Source organism: Syngnathus acus, chromosome 3, assembly GCF_901709675.1.
Source record: "Syngnathus acus chromosome 3, fSynAcu1.2, whole genome shotgun sequence".
Lineage (NCBI taxonomy): Eukaryota > Metazoa > Chordata > Actinopteri > Syngnathiformes > Syngnathidae > Syngnathus > Syngnathus acus.
Window position 1 is genome coordinate 8,075,346 of NC_051089.1, and position 15,499 is coordinate 8,090,844.

The 15,499-nt window shown below is 38.6% G+C and overlaps 1 protein-coding gene across 2 annotated transcripts in view; it reads left to right on the forward strand.

Annotated features, from left to right (window-relative positions):
- Positions 1-15,499, forward strand: part of LOC119120299 (CUB and sushi domain-containing protein 1-like) — a 282,068-nt gene that overhangs the window by 175,831 nt on the left and 90,738 nt on the right. For both annotated transcript variants that reach the window (XM_037247067.1, XM_037247068.1), the window contains exons 11-13: positions 1,545-1,666; positions 11,748-11,851; positions 12,481-12,593. In XM_037247067.1, the coding sequence (XP_037102962.1) occupies positions 1,545-1,666; positions 11,748-11,851; positions 12,481-12,593 (339 nt within the window). The remainder of the gene's footprint in view (positions 1-1,544; positions 1,667-11,747; positions 11,852-12,480; positions 12,594-15,499) is intronic.

The following is a 15,499-nucleotide window of genomic DNA, read 5'->3' on the forward strand; positions in this document are numbered from 1 at the left end:
AGACACATACTGTAAGATTCCTGTCACATTGTATTACACTGTGTTTGTGGGTCTGGTTTGTGTCTAGAAGTCAGTGTGTGGCTGCAGAGACTCGCTGGCCATCATGATACCGGCCACTCTTGTCAGGAGGAGACAAAGCGCTTGCAGGGCGAGTGAGATGTGGACAGAGAGAACGAAGGATTGTTTTTGTTTTTCTCCCTTCAAAAATACAATCGCTTTTTTTTCCCCGTCTTCAACAATACCGTTGCAAAGTTTTAATTAATATTACATCAAATTGCCAGCCAATTTTATATCTTGTCATTATTGGGACACATTTTGAATACAGATTTTGTATTGTATCTTGGTAATTCGAAGGTAAAATACACATGCTCGTTTCACTGTTCACTCGTCTGAGACATTCACAAATGACAAAAGTTGCACAATGGGAATCAGACAGTGTTTTGTATTGTCTTGAACCCAATAAGCACATGAACACATTGTGTGATTAATTGCTTGTTTTGTCAACAGGGGTGGATTGCCTCTCCAACTTCCAAGTCAGGGTGTTTCATGTGCTTTGATGCGCTGAAACAAACTCACAAAATGATCGAACTGAAACGGCTATGCTAAGTGCGTCTGGTCTGGTGTTGGCCCTCTCCAGGGGCTCCAGCCCATGAGCTTTCTCAATTCTCCTCTGAGGCCCAACTGTTAATTAGAAGCCGATCTGTGGAATGAATAGCCATTAATGTGCGAGTTTGCGTGCGTGCGTGCGTGCACGTGTGTGTGTGCGCATACGCCACAGTGTGTTTCAGCTCTCTTTTTCTAATTAACAGTCAGAGCAGTCATCCTGAAGTCCTCTTCTCTTTCAGTCTTTTTCTGTCTCTTTCTAACCTTCTGCCCTTCCTACATCACTCATTTCCTCTGAACGTTTTGTTCCTAAAATCATTTTTCACTGATGAATGTCTCTTAATAGGTCTCTATTCAAAAGACATTTTGTTCTTTGCTTTTATGCAACTGCTTGAATCTGTATTGTGATTTTTTTTTTTTTTTATACGAATGGAAAGAAAACAATGCCTATAATGACGACAAGTCTTAAATATCCTTATTTAGTCCAATATGCAATTTACTGAGACGAAATGAGCGACATAAATTGATAATGTTTTCTTTTTCCAGCTCTGAGAGTGCCTTGTTTGTTCTCGATTGTACGCTTTCAAAGCAAATGTTTGTCATTGGCATGGTATCATCACCAATTATTATTATTATTATTATCAGTTATTGTTGATGTTGCTGCTGCTGCTGCTGCTATTTTCTAATCCTAATCATAATAATTGCATGTATGTTTTTATTTAACCTCTGATGAAATTGGTGTATAATTTCATCAGTTGGTATGATTGACCAATCATGGTTTTTGCACATTCTTGATTGTAATAATTCAAAATGCTCATGTTCAGTAGCCACAATGAAACCCCAGCAATCTTTTGCTGAACATTTTCATGTCACCTTTCTGGATTTTCATTGGTACCTTTATTTGAGGTGTAAAATGTCTGTTGACTGTCTTTTGCCTTCAGCCCGTACCTGTGGTAGCAACCTACGGGGGCCGAGAGGGATCATTACATCTCCTAACTACCCTGTCCAGTATGAAAACAATGCTCATTGTGTCTGGGTAATCACTGCATTGGATTCTGCAAAGGTGAGTCCCCCCCTTATTATCCATCCATTTTCTATCCCGCTTGTTCACACGGGGGTCGCGGGCGTGCTGGAGCCTATCCCAGCAGTCATCGGGCAGTAGGCGGGGGACACCCTGAATCAGTTGCCAGCCAATTGCAGGGCACACAGAGACGAACAACCATCCGCACTCACATTCAGACCGAGGGGCAATTTAGAGTGCTCAATTGGCCTACCAAGCATGTTTTTGGTATGTGGGAAGAAACCGGAGTGCCCGGAGAAAACCCACGCGGGCACGGTGAGAACATGCAAACTCCACACAGGGAGAGTCGGAGGTGGAATCGAACCGGCACCCTCCTAACTGTGAGGCGGACGTGCTAACCAGTGTTCCACCGAGCCCCCATTCCCTTTATTATTATATTTCTTATACGACTTAATCATAAATGCCAAACATTCACACATACACTACTCTTAGAATTTGAACAATGAGGCCAGTTCTTTTATTTTTGCTGACTGTAAATAAGATTTAAAAAAAACTAACATTTTGAGTAGAGAAAAGAAGAAAAGAGTATTTCCTTATAATCAAAATAAAGCAATTGATCACACTGTTCCAATACTTTTGAATAAGACATGTATGAGTGTATAAAAAGGTGTTCATTTTTTTATTACATTTTTGCCTTCTTCTACTTAAACTTTCCATTTGTGTTAGAATGAAAAATGTATTTACGCTGCAAGTCCTAATATCCAGTTCTGAATTTAGATCTGGTATGTAATTTAACATTTTTGACAGGGTTTTCAATCAGCCCGTATAAGAACTCACGGCCTTAAAACTAAGACAAATAACTTCCCTTAATGAGTCTCAGATCATCAACCTAGTGACAGCAGTATTTTTTGAGTCGTCATTGACAGGTCATCTCACTGTTTAAGCCTGGATTTCCATCTTAGGATATGTGATCAAAATTGTTTTTTTTTTCACTTGTTTCTTTGTACTTAAATAGCTACGATCATTGTGTACAGAACTGCATAAATATAACACACCAAAGTCCTATCTTACATTGGTTAATGGTGCAGGGTGTCTGAGGATGAGCACGAGGGTAAGACTGCCCATGGAGATGCAAGCCTTTGGGCAATATTTAGATGCTATAGGTTCTGAGGTAACTATACCACAGCCGAGGCGAAAGTTTGGAGTTGAGCTGAAGGGGAGATGATGGATGACTTTCTTGGCAAACACAACTTCGGGGCTTGATCCTCCTTCTCTTTGTCCTCACACATCTTTTGCATTGACATGACAGCTGTGCCAAAGACATCCTGGGGTGTTATTGGGGTGTCAAAGAGAATCTCCTTCTTGAGTTGACAGGACTGTGAGGTGCAGCCACCAGGCTTAGTCTTGCACGGAACACCACTGAAGAACTTGGTGGTAGATTGACTCCTCGGTGCATTTGAATAAAGGCAGTCTTGCATGTTGACGAGGGCATCAATGAATTCCTCTCAGATCCTTACCGGTGCATTCTCCGCATAAAGGAGGCCTCGGTTTAAGTTCCATTTATGCTAACGTTATGGCGAGGTGTCTGGCAGGCCGGTGTGTACGATAATGGACTCTAGCTGAGAGTTAACATCAGCTTGGGAGACATTGCCACTTGTTTCTTTTAACTGTTGCCATTTAATTTAAGGGACATTCTTTACAATCAAGCGCCCTAGCATGTGTCCAGTGTCAGACTAGTAAAAGTCATAAAAGGACCATCCACCACCCATGTGTCGCTGGTTGAGCTTTATGTTCAGGTAGAAGATAGTTTCAAAAGACATACTTTTTGGAATGTCTTTTCTATTGAGAAGTATTTTCACTGACTTTTATTAGTTGCCATATATTGATTTCATGGTTTCCGTATATCTTTTTTATACCTTCCTGTGTAACAAAATAATTTAATAGTCGCGCATGTACGGACCACATACGAACGTCAAAGTGCTCGGCCAGAGTAGCACTGTGTCAGACACAACAAAAAATTAAGTCGTACTAAGTTCATTTTGTTTTTACTTGTTAATCACTTCACTGGTTCTTTTATCTCAAACAAAGGTTGCATTACCTGACATGTTTCGGCTTGTACTTCCGCCTTCATCAGTGACACTCTGATGAAGGCGGAAGTACAAGCCGAAACATGTCAGGTAATGCAACCTAAAATATTTTGTTTGAGATAAAAGAACCAGTGAAGTGAAAAAATTAAGTCTGCAGGCTGCAATGTGTTTATGCTTTGTTGGGCAGTTTCTTGTTTTTGTGCAAACAACAAAGCAGGAAAGGTAAAGGAGTACATCAGATGCACCTTTTTTTTTTAGATCTGATTGGCGTAGGCTCATTTGAATTAATCCAGCAAGGTAGCTCACTGGCGGAGCTAGAGGCTGGGCTGCAGGGACACTGACACCCCATTCCCCCCAAACTGAAATATGCTTGCACCCCCAGGTGCTAGGCCACATAATTGACTTTTGAGTGTTTTCAGATTTTTTTTCTGAAGAAGTTCTTGGGATTAATAGTTATTTTGTTTGTTTTGCAGCCCTCTCTAGCTATCCTTGCAACTCCTAATCTGAGTTTTGCCATTGAGCTAGTTAGAAAGAGGCCTATGTGTGACACAAAGACAGGTGCACCACAACAAATAATATAATCAGACAAGGACAATACCAGACAAGTCCTGAAAGAAACCAGGGAACTAAATACAAGAAAACTAATGAGACAAGTAGGAACACAAGGCACGAGTGGCTAAGGGAGCTGATTGGAAGACAAAAGGGACCAGGCTGACGAGAACAGGTGGATACAAAACCCTAACAAGACAGACATGTAAAAAGGGACAAAGGACATGAGAACATGACAAATATAATCTAAACCAAATCAACATAAACACGGGTATTTTTTGTGTCCCTCCCCCCTCTAAATTCTTTTACATGAGAATAGTATTTTGATTCATTGATGATTAATTTTTTGCTGCCGTTCCAAAAGAACAAAGAACTAAACAATTGGCAAACGGAATTTGAACACGCATTCTAGCAATTATTGATCAAAGGTGATCATTCAGTATTTACGTATAAAGATACCACTGGACTGACTGCACTACCCTCACGTCAGTCTGATCTAGTCTGGAGTCCGTTGAAGTGTTGTTCCTTCTTCCTTATGATTCTCCATTGCTGAGCTCAAGGTCACCACACCTCCACAATTTTGTGAAGGCAGCTTTGTTGTTGAGTCATTGTTGTATCGGCATGAATAATTCATAGGCTTCGTTACAACATCTCAAGTCTTTCCAGTTTCCCTGACACTATTATCTTCTCTTCATGTCTGATCACATATCCCATCTTTTCTCCCCTGTCCTCGCTCTCGACTTGTTCCCGTCGCTGTTCCCATTACAATGTACTTGCCTCATTTTCCATTACCCCTCCTTTATCCACCACCCATCCTTCCATCTTCTGCGCCACTCCTTTAGCATCTGCATATCCCCTCTTCATTTTTTCCTCCACTAAATAGTGTAACTAGAAAGAGGGGATGCAAAATGAGAGCAAGATGGGACCAGAGTCATTGAGCAAATAGAGAGGAAAGAGGCTGAAAGTATAGATGAGCCAAATGAGGCTAAGTGTTTGGCCAGCCCCTTTATACAAGAAAAGTGAGCGGCAGAATGGAAAATGTTGCATTTCCATGTTGGTACGCTTGACTGGAGACATTAATAGAGATGCTTTTACAGATGATGGAAACAAATTGAGTCAATCCATCTATTGGGTCTGGGATGGAGTATAGGTAGTAATTGTAGCTCACTGTGCGACACTGCTTTTTTGCACCAACTTTATTGACACCAATTGACACCTTTTTCACAAAACATTTCTGGGATGCATTGTTCTTCATATCAGCTTCATAAAAATGCAGTGTGATTACAGACAACAAAACAAAGCAATTTTTGTTGACTCATTCTTCCAATACAGAAACATATTAATGGGAATTCACTAGGAAACATAAACTTAGCCAGCAGCGAGAACACACTCAGTTAAAACACCAAAAGTGTTGGCCAGCAACCAGTCCAAGCTGTGCCCACCCCACTCATAGCCAAATCTTACAAGGACGGGTATCAACTTACCCGCGACCTTGTTGCGTCAAAGCAGTATAAAAAATAAATTGATGGATGTTCAAGATGTTGCAACATAAGATGCATTGGTTGAATTGAGGCAACCGGGCTTTTCTTGTTTGACGTAGACATTTAACCTTGAATACTCTTAAGATATAAATTCTAAGTCTCTCTATTTATATCTCTGGTAGGCCTGTCTCCTTGGGGTTGCTATTTCTGTCGTTGATGTCAGGTGTGGCTGCTGAATAACGGTCCTGCGTTGCAACCTGTTCAATCGCCTGACTGCTGAATGACTGTTGTGCATTCCATCTGGTTGTTCACCTACCCGGTAGCAAAACAGCTTTGTAGTTGCTACTCTACCAACAGGAAGAGACACAAATTTTAAATAATTGATATTCCAGTGAAACAATCAATCTGACTTTGCCAATCAAACCCAAACTTTATCATGGCTCTTGAAACTGACCTCATTACAGTTCCATTACAGTCTTAAAATAAAAAGCAAATTCCCTCGACAAACTCAAACAAAATGTAAATGAAATGCAATGTGTACTATCTAACCTTACTAATCACAGTCATTTTATTCATTGAGTTCAGATTCCATTAATCTGGTGGTACTAAGTCTAATTTTCAAGATGCAGGGAAAACACTTTTTTTTCACTGACTTCTATGTCTTTTCCTTTTAAATAACACGAGATAATCCTATATTGCGAATACCATTGTGATTATAATGATAATATTTTGCACTATATTCTCTGTGGGCATAATCAAAATGACTTTTCCTGATGATTAAACACATCTACTGAAGCTGTGAAGTGTTGTTGCCCAGGAAGAAATGCTCCCTTGGACCTTGTGTGATCCGTTCGAGAAAAGGCCAGAGGAGATAATAAAGTATTCAAAGAAAGGAAATGAGCGTGTATTAAGATGAATAACAATTATCCGTCTGCCAACCTCTCTTTCCTTACCTCTGAATTTCGTTGTCCCTTGTCCTCCCTGACTATTATTCCACATGATTTGCATCTTGGATACAGTGTAAAGACAAAGACAAATGATGCTATTGAACAAAGTGTTCCTTTTTGTTACCTTTTGATGTCTTAATTTAAATAGTCTATAAGTAGTGCTACCTGCTTGTCACCATGTCATCCAACTCTGCTCGATATTTCATTTGCAGTGATTTGGTAGTGTTTTAAGAAATCTTGTTTGAAACTATAGACTGTAGAGTGATTTACATTTTTGATCAAATATGTTTAAAACTTGGAAGTGGCAATATTTAACACTCAAGTCAATTCAGAAAAAGAGAGGACAGAGAGGAGTGTGTGCATGTGTGTGTCCGTGAGTGGGCACCGGTGTGTGCGTGTCAGTCACTGGATTTGTCGGTATCAAGAAGATAATTATTTTGTTTAAGTCTGAGCCACGCTTGACTGCTCACAGGCATAACTCATTAGGTGTCTAATCATTGCTGCCTTTTTCCAATGAATCCATATCAATGTGCATGTGCATGTGTGTAAGTGTGTAAGTGTGTGTGTTATTCTGCAAGTATACATTTGCTTACTTTCATTCATGAATCATTTGTTCCTCACCGTTCTCAAAAGTCCGGACACATTAAGTCAGATCTTATCTAATGTAAACAGTGAAGTCAGTGACCACAGAGAGAAAGCAGAATTTCTTTTGTCTGATTCTACAAAATGATAAATAATCAGAGCCGTGTTGTATAAATATACATATATTATTTTGCCACTTTCTCAGGTCAAGACAGGTCACTTGTACCTGACGGCACCAAGGTACTGTTAGCTTTTTCTCAGGTGTTTTTTGTGGAACAAATCCTCCTGTGTGTACGTGCATAGTGTTTGTGTTGGTACATTTTTGTCCCCACCATTTACCTTTCTATTTTTATAGAAGATGAGTTCCACGGATGTCTGGGTTACATGCCATTAAGTGCACTAAGTGCCATCATTGCTGCCTCCCCCCTATCAAGTGTGCAATGAGAGTGGCTGATTGGATGCAGTTTTATGAGCTGTGACTTGGTAACAGTTTTTGCAACATCTAATATCCCTCTTTGATAATCTTGAGAATGCAGCTCCTTTGGTCTTCTGTGACAATAAAGCACACGAGTGAGATATAATAATTTTTGTTGTATTGGAAACGTTGGAAACATTGAAAAACACATACTGCCACTGCGGTGGCTCACTTTGACTCAGCAGAATACACCACTAAAGTTTGAAGTAAATACATAATAATCCCTTGGCTCATAATGGACTCCCCTAATAGCGCCCTAATTAGCCCATTATCTCAATTCAAAGCTTTTAGATATTCAGGGTTTTGACTGTATTTTCCATCCCATAGACCATAATTTACTGAATTAGATGTGTCTGGCGCCCTCATTGCCCTCACCCATAATATTTTTATGACAGGAAGTTAAAAATTAGGTTGTGGGTGTTGGAAATGGAAAGAAATAGAAAAATATCATAATTATATAATATAATAATATATATAAAGAAATATCCGTCCATCCATCCGTCCAACCATCCACGTATGTGTGTGCTTACTGAAAAACGTTTAATAAAGTAGGCTAGCTACTGAAAGGAATCAACTTAATTTTTAAAAACATTTTTTTTACCTATTGCATCACAATTGGCTCCGGTTCCTCAGACATAGTTTAGACTTTCCAGTCAATAGCACTCCATGATCACCTCAACAAGAGACTTATTACACTAAACTGTAGATATTTGCTTCTTCACTATTCAAATCAAAGGTCACCTCGGGGCAATACCACACCAAATAAACTTGAACCATCCAATACCTTTTATGTTGGTCTATTCATTATTCATTTTGTAATGATTTGGTGCTTTTTCATGTAGCATAGCATGTCAGTTTTATTTGTCAGATCATAGAAAGGCAGCTCCTCGAGGCACAATGACCAATTTTCAACAATTAAAAGAAACAACCTTTGCTTATTGCAAAAAGTAATTGTGTTACTGTGCATGACGACCTCAAACTTTTTCTCGTCGTTCATCTTTTGTCTCTGCTAGGGTGACATCCGCTGAATGCGCCAGCTTGTCTGGTGACACAGGTCATCAATTATGAATGTCAATCACTGTGATTAGATTTTAATGCAGTTGCATTAAAGCCCTCTGCTCCGCTCCATTCTGTTAGGTGCAAATTGTATTCATCGAGTCCAGGGCACTTCTCTGAAACATCTCTTTTATGTTTTTTTTTTTAAGTTGTGTAACTGAAACTCACTGGTCTCTTTATTAGTTACAAAATCTCTTATACATATGCAGATGACACACAACTTTACATTTCAGCATCATCGCATGACTATAGCTCCTTACGTTGACTAGGTGTATTCATCAAATAAATGAGTGCATGGACCAGAAAAGACAGAACCCCTGATAATACAAAACAAAACAAAAAGAATAAATTTGGCCTGGTTATAAATATTTTTTTAATTGTATCTTACTTTAACTTTAACTTTAACTTAACAAGCACATCTAGAAATTGATGTGAAAGTGCACTGTATCTCTCAACAAATATATGCTGGCATATTTTGTCTACCTTGTTCCATTTTTTTCCACGTGATTCACTGACATTCAAGTCAGGTAGACACTCTTAATTAATAATTGTGTAACTATTGCTATCCTCGTGATTGGACAGCCATCTGTCGAGGGTCACCTCCTGCTCCCTGGCCGGTAGCTAAACCAGAGCCAGCGAGAACCTGATAAACAATTAACTCTTGTAAAGAAGAGCAGTTAATGCTAATGTTGACAATCATATTGTCAGACACATGAAAAAAAAAAAAACTCATGTAGTTTCAAGTTTACCATGTGTTTGTCTCTTATTGGTCGGCAGTGTATTTTGTATCCACTGTAAATTTCAGTACGGTTGCTCGACCTACTGTAAAGAGGATTTATAGGGCTCTCGAAAATGCCTTTCACCATGAGCAAGCTGTAAATACCAGTTGTTTAGTTACTTTAGTGAATACTATAATGTTTGGAATCAGGTGTTTTTCAGAGTTGTATTATTCTTCATATGTGTGTACTAACGACACTGTGGGTGGGAGGAATGTAGTTTTTAAGCCTTGTCAATTCTTTCTCTGCTACCACTCGCAGGTGATAAAATGCAACTGTCAATGGTAGCAAAATGGGCTTATGCTATGTAGGGTTACTTTAACGGAATGTAGTAGTGAATTTGTTCAACAAAGTAACTTTGAACCGTATTTTATAAGTAATTGTAGTCTGACTTATAAGGCATTAGACTATAAGCTACTTCAAAATACGCTGCATTGTAAATTGTCACTGGGCAGAAGCCCTGTTTGATATTTAAAAATTCTAAATTAACACCATAATTAAATAACAGATTTCCATTGTTCAAAATAAAGACAGCCCAGACTATTGCATAAGTGAATTGTCGATTGTTGCGTATCTTGGCCACTCTCACTTGAGACATTGTTTACTTTGAAATCTGAAATAAAATGCAATAAAGCGTTTTTTAAGACAACTTCTAATTTTATTGTAACTTAGTGTTTTTGCTGCAGATTTATGGATCATTGGTCACTTTAAAGTATCCAGCTTGTAGTTTGTGGATCACTGTCGGACAAGAGCGGCGCTAATTGACTGTTTGTGAGAGCCACAGTAAATGCTTCTGACATATATTACAAATGAAACATTCACTTGAATTTGTCCATTCACAGAGAATCGAAAAGCTCTCAATGTATTAGGTAAATCTGAGAAAAATTATAATAATTACTGTAATTGACGGTCTTTCTTTTATGTTGGCTTTGTGTTAACATAATGGTACTCTTTCTGAACTTTTTCTAAACCCTTGCATTAAATGTTCCACTCCATTTTGTGAAGTTTACCACTCTTAGACCTGAAAAATGACTGCATCCAATCAGTGACAGGAATTAGAACAATTTGACTATCTGCTATTCTTTGCACACACGACTCTCCTCATCACGATCTCGTCTTGAAAAATACTAGTTTACTCACCTGAAAATGAAACTTTGCATAAATGACTTCATTACAGTCATGGTGTTTTGTTGGTTACCATGAGATAATAACTCTCAAGTTGCTTTGCTTCTTAGATACATTAGGAGTCATTAATTATTATTAGCTGATTAAAGGTGGCCTGAGGCTGTAGCAGTCAGCGTTTTGTAAGAAGGAAAAATGCATCGAACACGTTGCAGTTTCTCATTTGTTGGACTGTGTCCATTAAGCTAAGATGCCAATTGTATAATAAAAATGTTTTTCTTTTTGTCATTTGGAATGGAGTAAACAAATAATGGCTTGTACGCATAGAACATTCATATTTGACTTCAAATTTAGTTTATCGAGTGTAATGTCATTTGTTTTGTCATATTCATGCACAATCTCATACCCATGCTTCACTAGAGACCTATTCAACCAGAGGCTTCGACTGAGACCAGTTCTGCTCTCTTTGAGGTTTCCCGAGCACAGCAGAAATGTTCCATCTTTCATGCTCTCACTTGTATGATTTACAGCTAATAAATAATTGACAAGCTGCAAATAATGGAATACCAGTATTACAGCATTTTAGAGTGCACGGTAGATTGATGATCCAGTGCACTATGCATGCAACTGAAGCCTTGTGCCTGCAAGTAAAGCATTTAGCAGTCAATTTGTCTGGCTCAGACAGCAGAGGGCTGCACAAGCCCTGTGGAGCCTTCCAAAGACATATTTGGAACTATGGATGTAAAAGAGCAGGTTGACAAATAAAAGTGAGTGCTTTGTCTCGTTGATCTTTTTTATTGTGTTGGATTGCAAAATTTCTCCATTAATTCAATTGGATTGGATCTTGTAGGTCATTTTAATTAAGTGAGAAACAATTTTCACACCATGAAATAAAAGGTCATATTTCAGTCTGTCAAATCGGTATTATGCTTATTGTTGTTCTCATGTATGACAAATGTTTCATTTGCTCTTGGTTTTGTCTTTTTCTTTTTTTTTTCCTTTTGGTTTTTACCTTTCAGTGGTTAACAGTTTGTCCGGATTTCAACAGGTTATAAAGCTGTCATTTGAAGAGTTTGACCTGGAACGAGGCTACGATACACTCACAGTGGGCGACGGAGGAAAGATTGGAGACTCTCGAAGGGTACTTTATGTGTAAGTAATATTAAAACTGTAAATGCTCAGACTAGTGCAGGGACTGTGTTTGCTAACGATTTAACATTCTTAATAATTAATGAATTAATAATAAAACGAAAAGTGACAACACATGTTGAAGCTGGAGTTTTGCTGTTTTCAAGTGGACATGTTAGAGCTCAATTTCTTCGGCACTGACACAAATAGCAGCAGCCTTTCCAATAGTTTTTTTTAAATATCTTTTGAATTACAATATATTGCATATGAGTTTGTGTAAATTCCTGTGTATATTCTACTTCTTGTCTTCTCGTGTTGGTCTTTTAACTGGCCTTTCTTTGAGAATGTTACAAAAAAGACTTTGTCCTTGGTGACCACTATCCTGAAGATCACCTGCTTCTTGCATGACATTTGTGACCACAATTTAAAGGTTTTTTTTGACACTAGTGGTATATTTTTCTGACAATTTAAATCCCAATTTCAAAACCAAATTCCTCAAGGGCAATCAAATTTACATATCCCACTTCAATGTTAAATTGCGTAGGCCCATTGAGGGTTCATCAATCACAGAATAGACACGCCAAGATAAAGTATCGTTGGATTCTAATTATCATTCTAATAATGTGTCCATTTATTTATGTGTCTGTGTGTAGACTCACAGGGTCCAGTGTGCCTGACATCATTGTTAGCTTGTCCAATCAGATGTGGCTTCATCTGCAGTCTGACGACACAATCGGCTCTGCTGGTTTCAAGGCAGTCTATGACGGTATGTAGTCCTGCAACGCCTTGAACTATTTGTCGCACGCGCACACACACACAGCTCACATAACAGAGTGTGAAAGTCAAATTATCGCTGATGCTCCCAGTTAGTCATAAACACAACCTCTTATTTCCCCTCTATCTGTGTGTGTGTGTGTGTGTGTGTGTGTGTGTGTGTGTGTGTGTGTGTGTGTGTGTGTGTGTGTGTGTGTGTGTGTGTGTGTGTGTGTGTGTGTGTGAGAACGTGTGTAACTCTGAATTACAAGATGGTAATAAATGAATTATGAGTCAATCAGTTGATCGTTTTGCTTGGTTATTTTCATATTATGCACAAGCTGACACTGAAAGAGAGAGAGAGATAAAGACAGGGCCTGAGGATAGAGTGAAGGTGAAGAGAGGACAATGGGCACGTTGGGCTAATAATTCATTATTTAATTTATTATTCACGCATTATATCCATACATCTGATGAAATACAGATCCTTTACATGCCTGTGCAGGCCGTAAGTTGATTTAAGCTAAATTGAATTCAAGTAACACCAAGGCCGAGGAATGGAGGTACAATAATTGGATCCTGGCATTTATGTCGGCAGGAAAAGAGATGGACTGTGAGAAATTGGTGGAAAGGGCTAAAATGACAAATTGAGTGAGGAGTTATATATGTCTGACATGAGTCAAAGATGAAATGAGGGCACATGAAAGGGTTTGCGTGTTATTGGTCCTTCCTGCCACTGTTGCTGACAAGGTGGGCCAGGGTCAGTCAGTTTTCAAAGAATTCTGCATACACTATAAAGGTCTATTATGAATGTGTTTCAAAAGAATTCTTGACTGTGGTAGTGTATGGCACACATCTATGTGTTTCTTTCATATTTTATTTCAATAAACCTTTGTAGAGGGGTGGAGCATACTGTAGAAATGGCTGGATGAAGCCACTCCACTGTTGTGTAGCAGTATTGCCAGCTGGAGGGGGAAAAAAATTCTCTCGCTCAGTATGTTAGCCACTGGTATGGCCAGATCATGTTTGCACCACTTGGCCAAGCAGTGAAAGCTGTCCTTATTTTGGGCCCAACCCAGCAGCAGGCTCTGGATGTTGGTAATTTGTGACGTTCACAAATAATCATGGCTCTCTACATGTTTGGTGGAGTGATTTGTAGCTCTCCTTCCAACAGTGTGGGCCAAAAAAAATAATGTGACACCAACATCCATCCAGTTTAACATTGTATTTTGGATCAACCTTTCCCTTTTCATTTTGGCCTCCTTCAAAAAAAACTTTTCTATTTCAGAAATATAGTTTGCTGGACTGCTATGTAATCGGACTGCCAAGTTGAAAACAGCTGAGTCACGACTCAATGTTTTAGTTTTTCAACAAGAGTAATAAAGTCTGCTCTCCAGTCACAGTCTGGTGAAAACTTTGACATATCACACTTTTGATTTACTCGTGACAGACAGAACAAAGACAATGTTTACTTCAGGAATTTACAAGCGATCACATGAAAAAAGAGCCAAGCAAAGTCACTCAATATAACAGAAGACTATTCTTGTAGCCTGCATTTTTCTTCAGGAGAACTAAACAATTGGCTTTTGGAGTGCTTTTTGTGTCACCGCCATGCTGTCACATCCTATAATGTCATCCTTTTACAGACCAGGAGCCGTGTAAGTTATTCAGCCCTGCAAGTGTGGGTGTATATTTTCAGCATGTTTGCAGCATGTTTGTTGCTGAATAACTTTACGCATTTGAACAATTGAAACTTTGTAGGTTTGTGTGCGTAGAGAAAAGCCGTGTTAACATCACGGAGAAACACAGCGATTACAGTAACTGAGGCTTTCAGTGAACTGTGACTGCCGACTTTCCAGGCTGAAGGCAATTGGCTGCGAAGGCTGCATCGATGTGAATAATGTATTTTCTTTTTCGACTGATCAAAGTACTGAAAGTAAGCAGTGCGTGTCTTTGTCTGGAGTTGTGTGCTGTCAGTTTTGCTGCAGGTCTGGGTTGATATTACATCATTTGTGATCATTAAAAAACACATTACATTATTAAAAATTCACTATAGAGTGTATGAGATACACCAGACTAATACGACTGAGCTAGAAGTTGAGGTTTTTTGTTGCGCCTTTAGTCACTAACTAGTCATTGTTCCTAAAAAACAAAGATAGTAGTAGTAGTAGTAGTAGTAGTACCACTACTGGTAGTATTTTTATCTGATACATTTTTGTAGGTCTAACAGCTATAAATTTAAGGTCACTATCTGCATTTTTTTTTTTCTGATAGTGCAATTATTTTGGTCAAAATCAAAGCTTGAGATTACAAATACTGTATATGACAGTATATTTAGATGTTTCAATGTCTTTTTGTCTCTTCCACAGTTACCGATTTTACATCAGAACAATCTCATAGTAAGCCAAATTACACATTCTACGTTAAAAAAAATCTCATGACACACCAACAAACAAAAAAGGTTAATGCAGAAAACAACAACTCTTGCCTCAATTTACCACACAAATTGATTTTGACCCTCCTAATTTAATACAAAGCTCACAAGCCACGACTTAGCATTCTGTTGTTGGTAACAGGTGGATATATGCTTATTATATGCTTGATTGAACCTTCTCCCATCTAATGACATTCATTCGTTCTGCCTGCCATTATACACCATCAGCACAAATAGAACAAAGATATATTTGTAGTTTTTTTTTTAAATCTAACAAATTAATTGAAGTTGGATAATTTCCTGCAGTAGCTCAACACACCAGGGTGCCCTGCTTGGAAAATAACTGCTCTACCATGTAATTAAATAAATTTAAGCCCTAACCCCTAACTTGAAGAGATTCCCTATTGAGCAATGATTGTTCATTGAGAATGTTTGAACTCTGTGGGAGGAATATAAAAACGTGTACATGTATGCTTCACACAAAG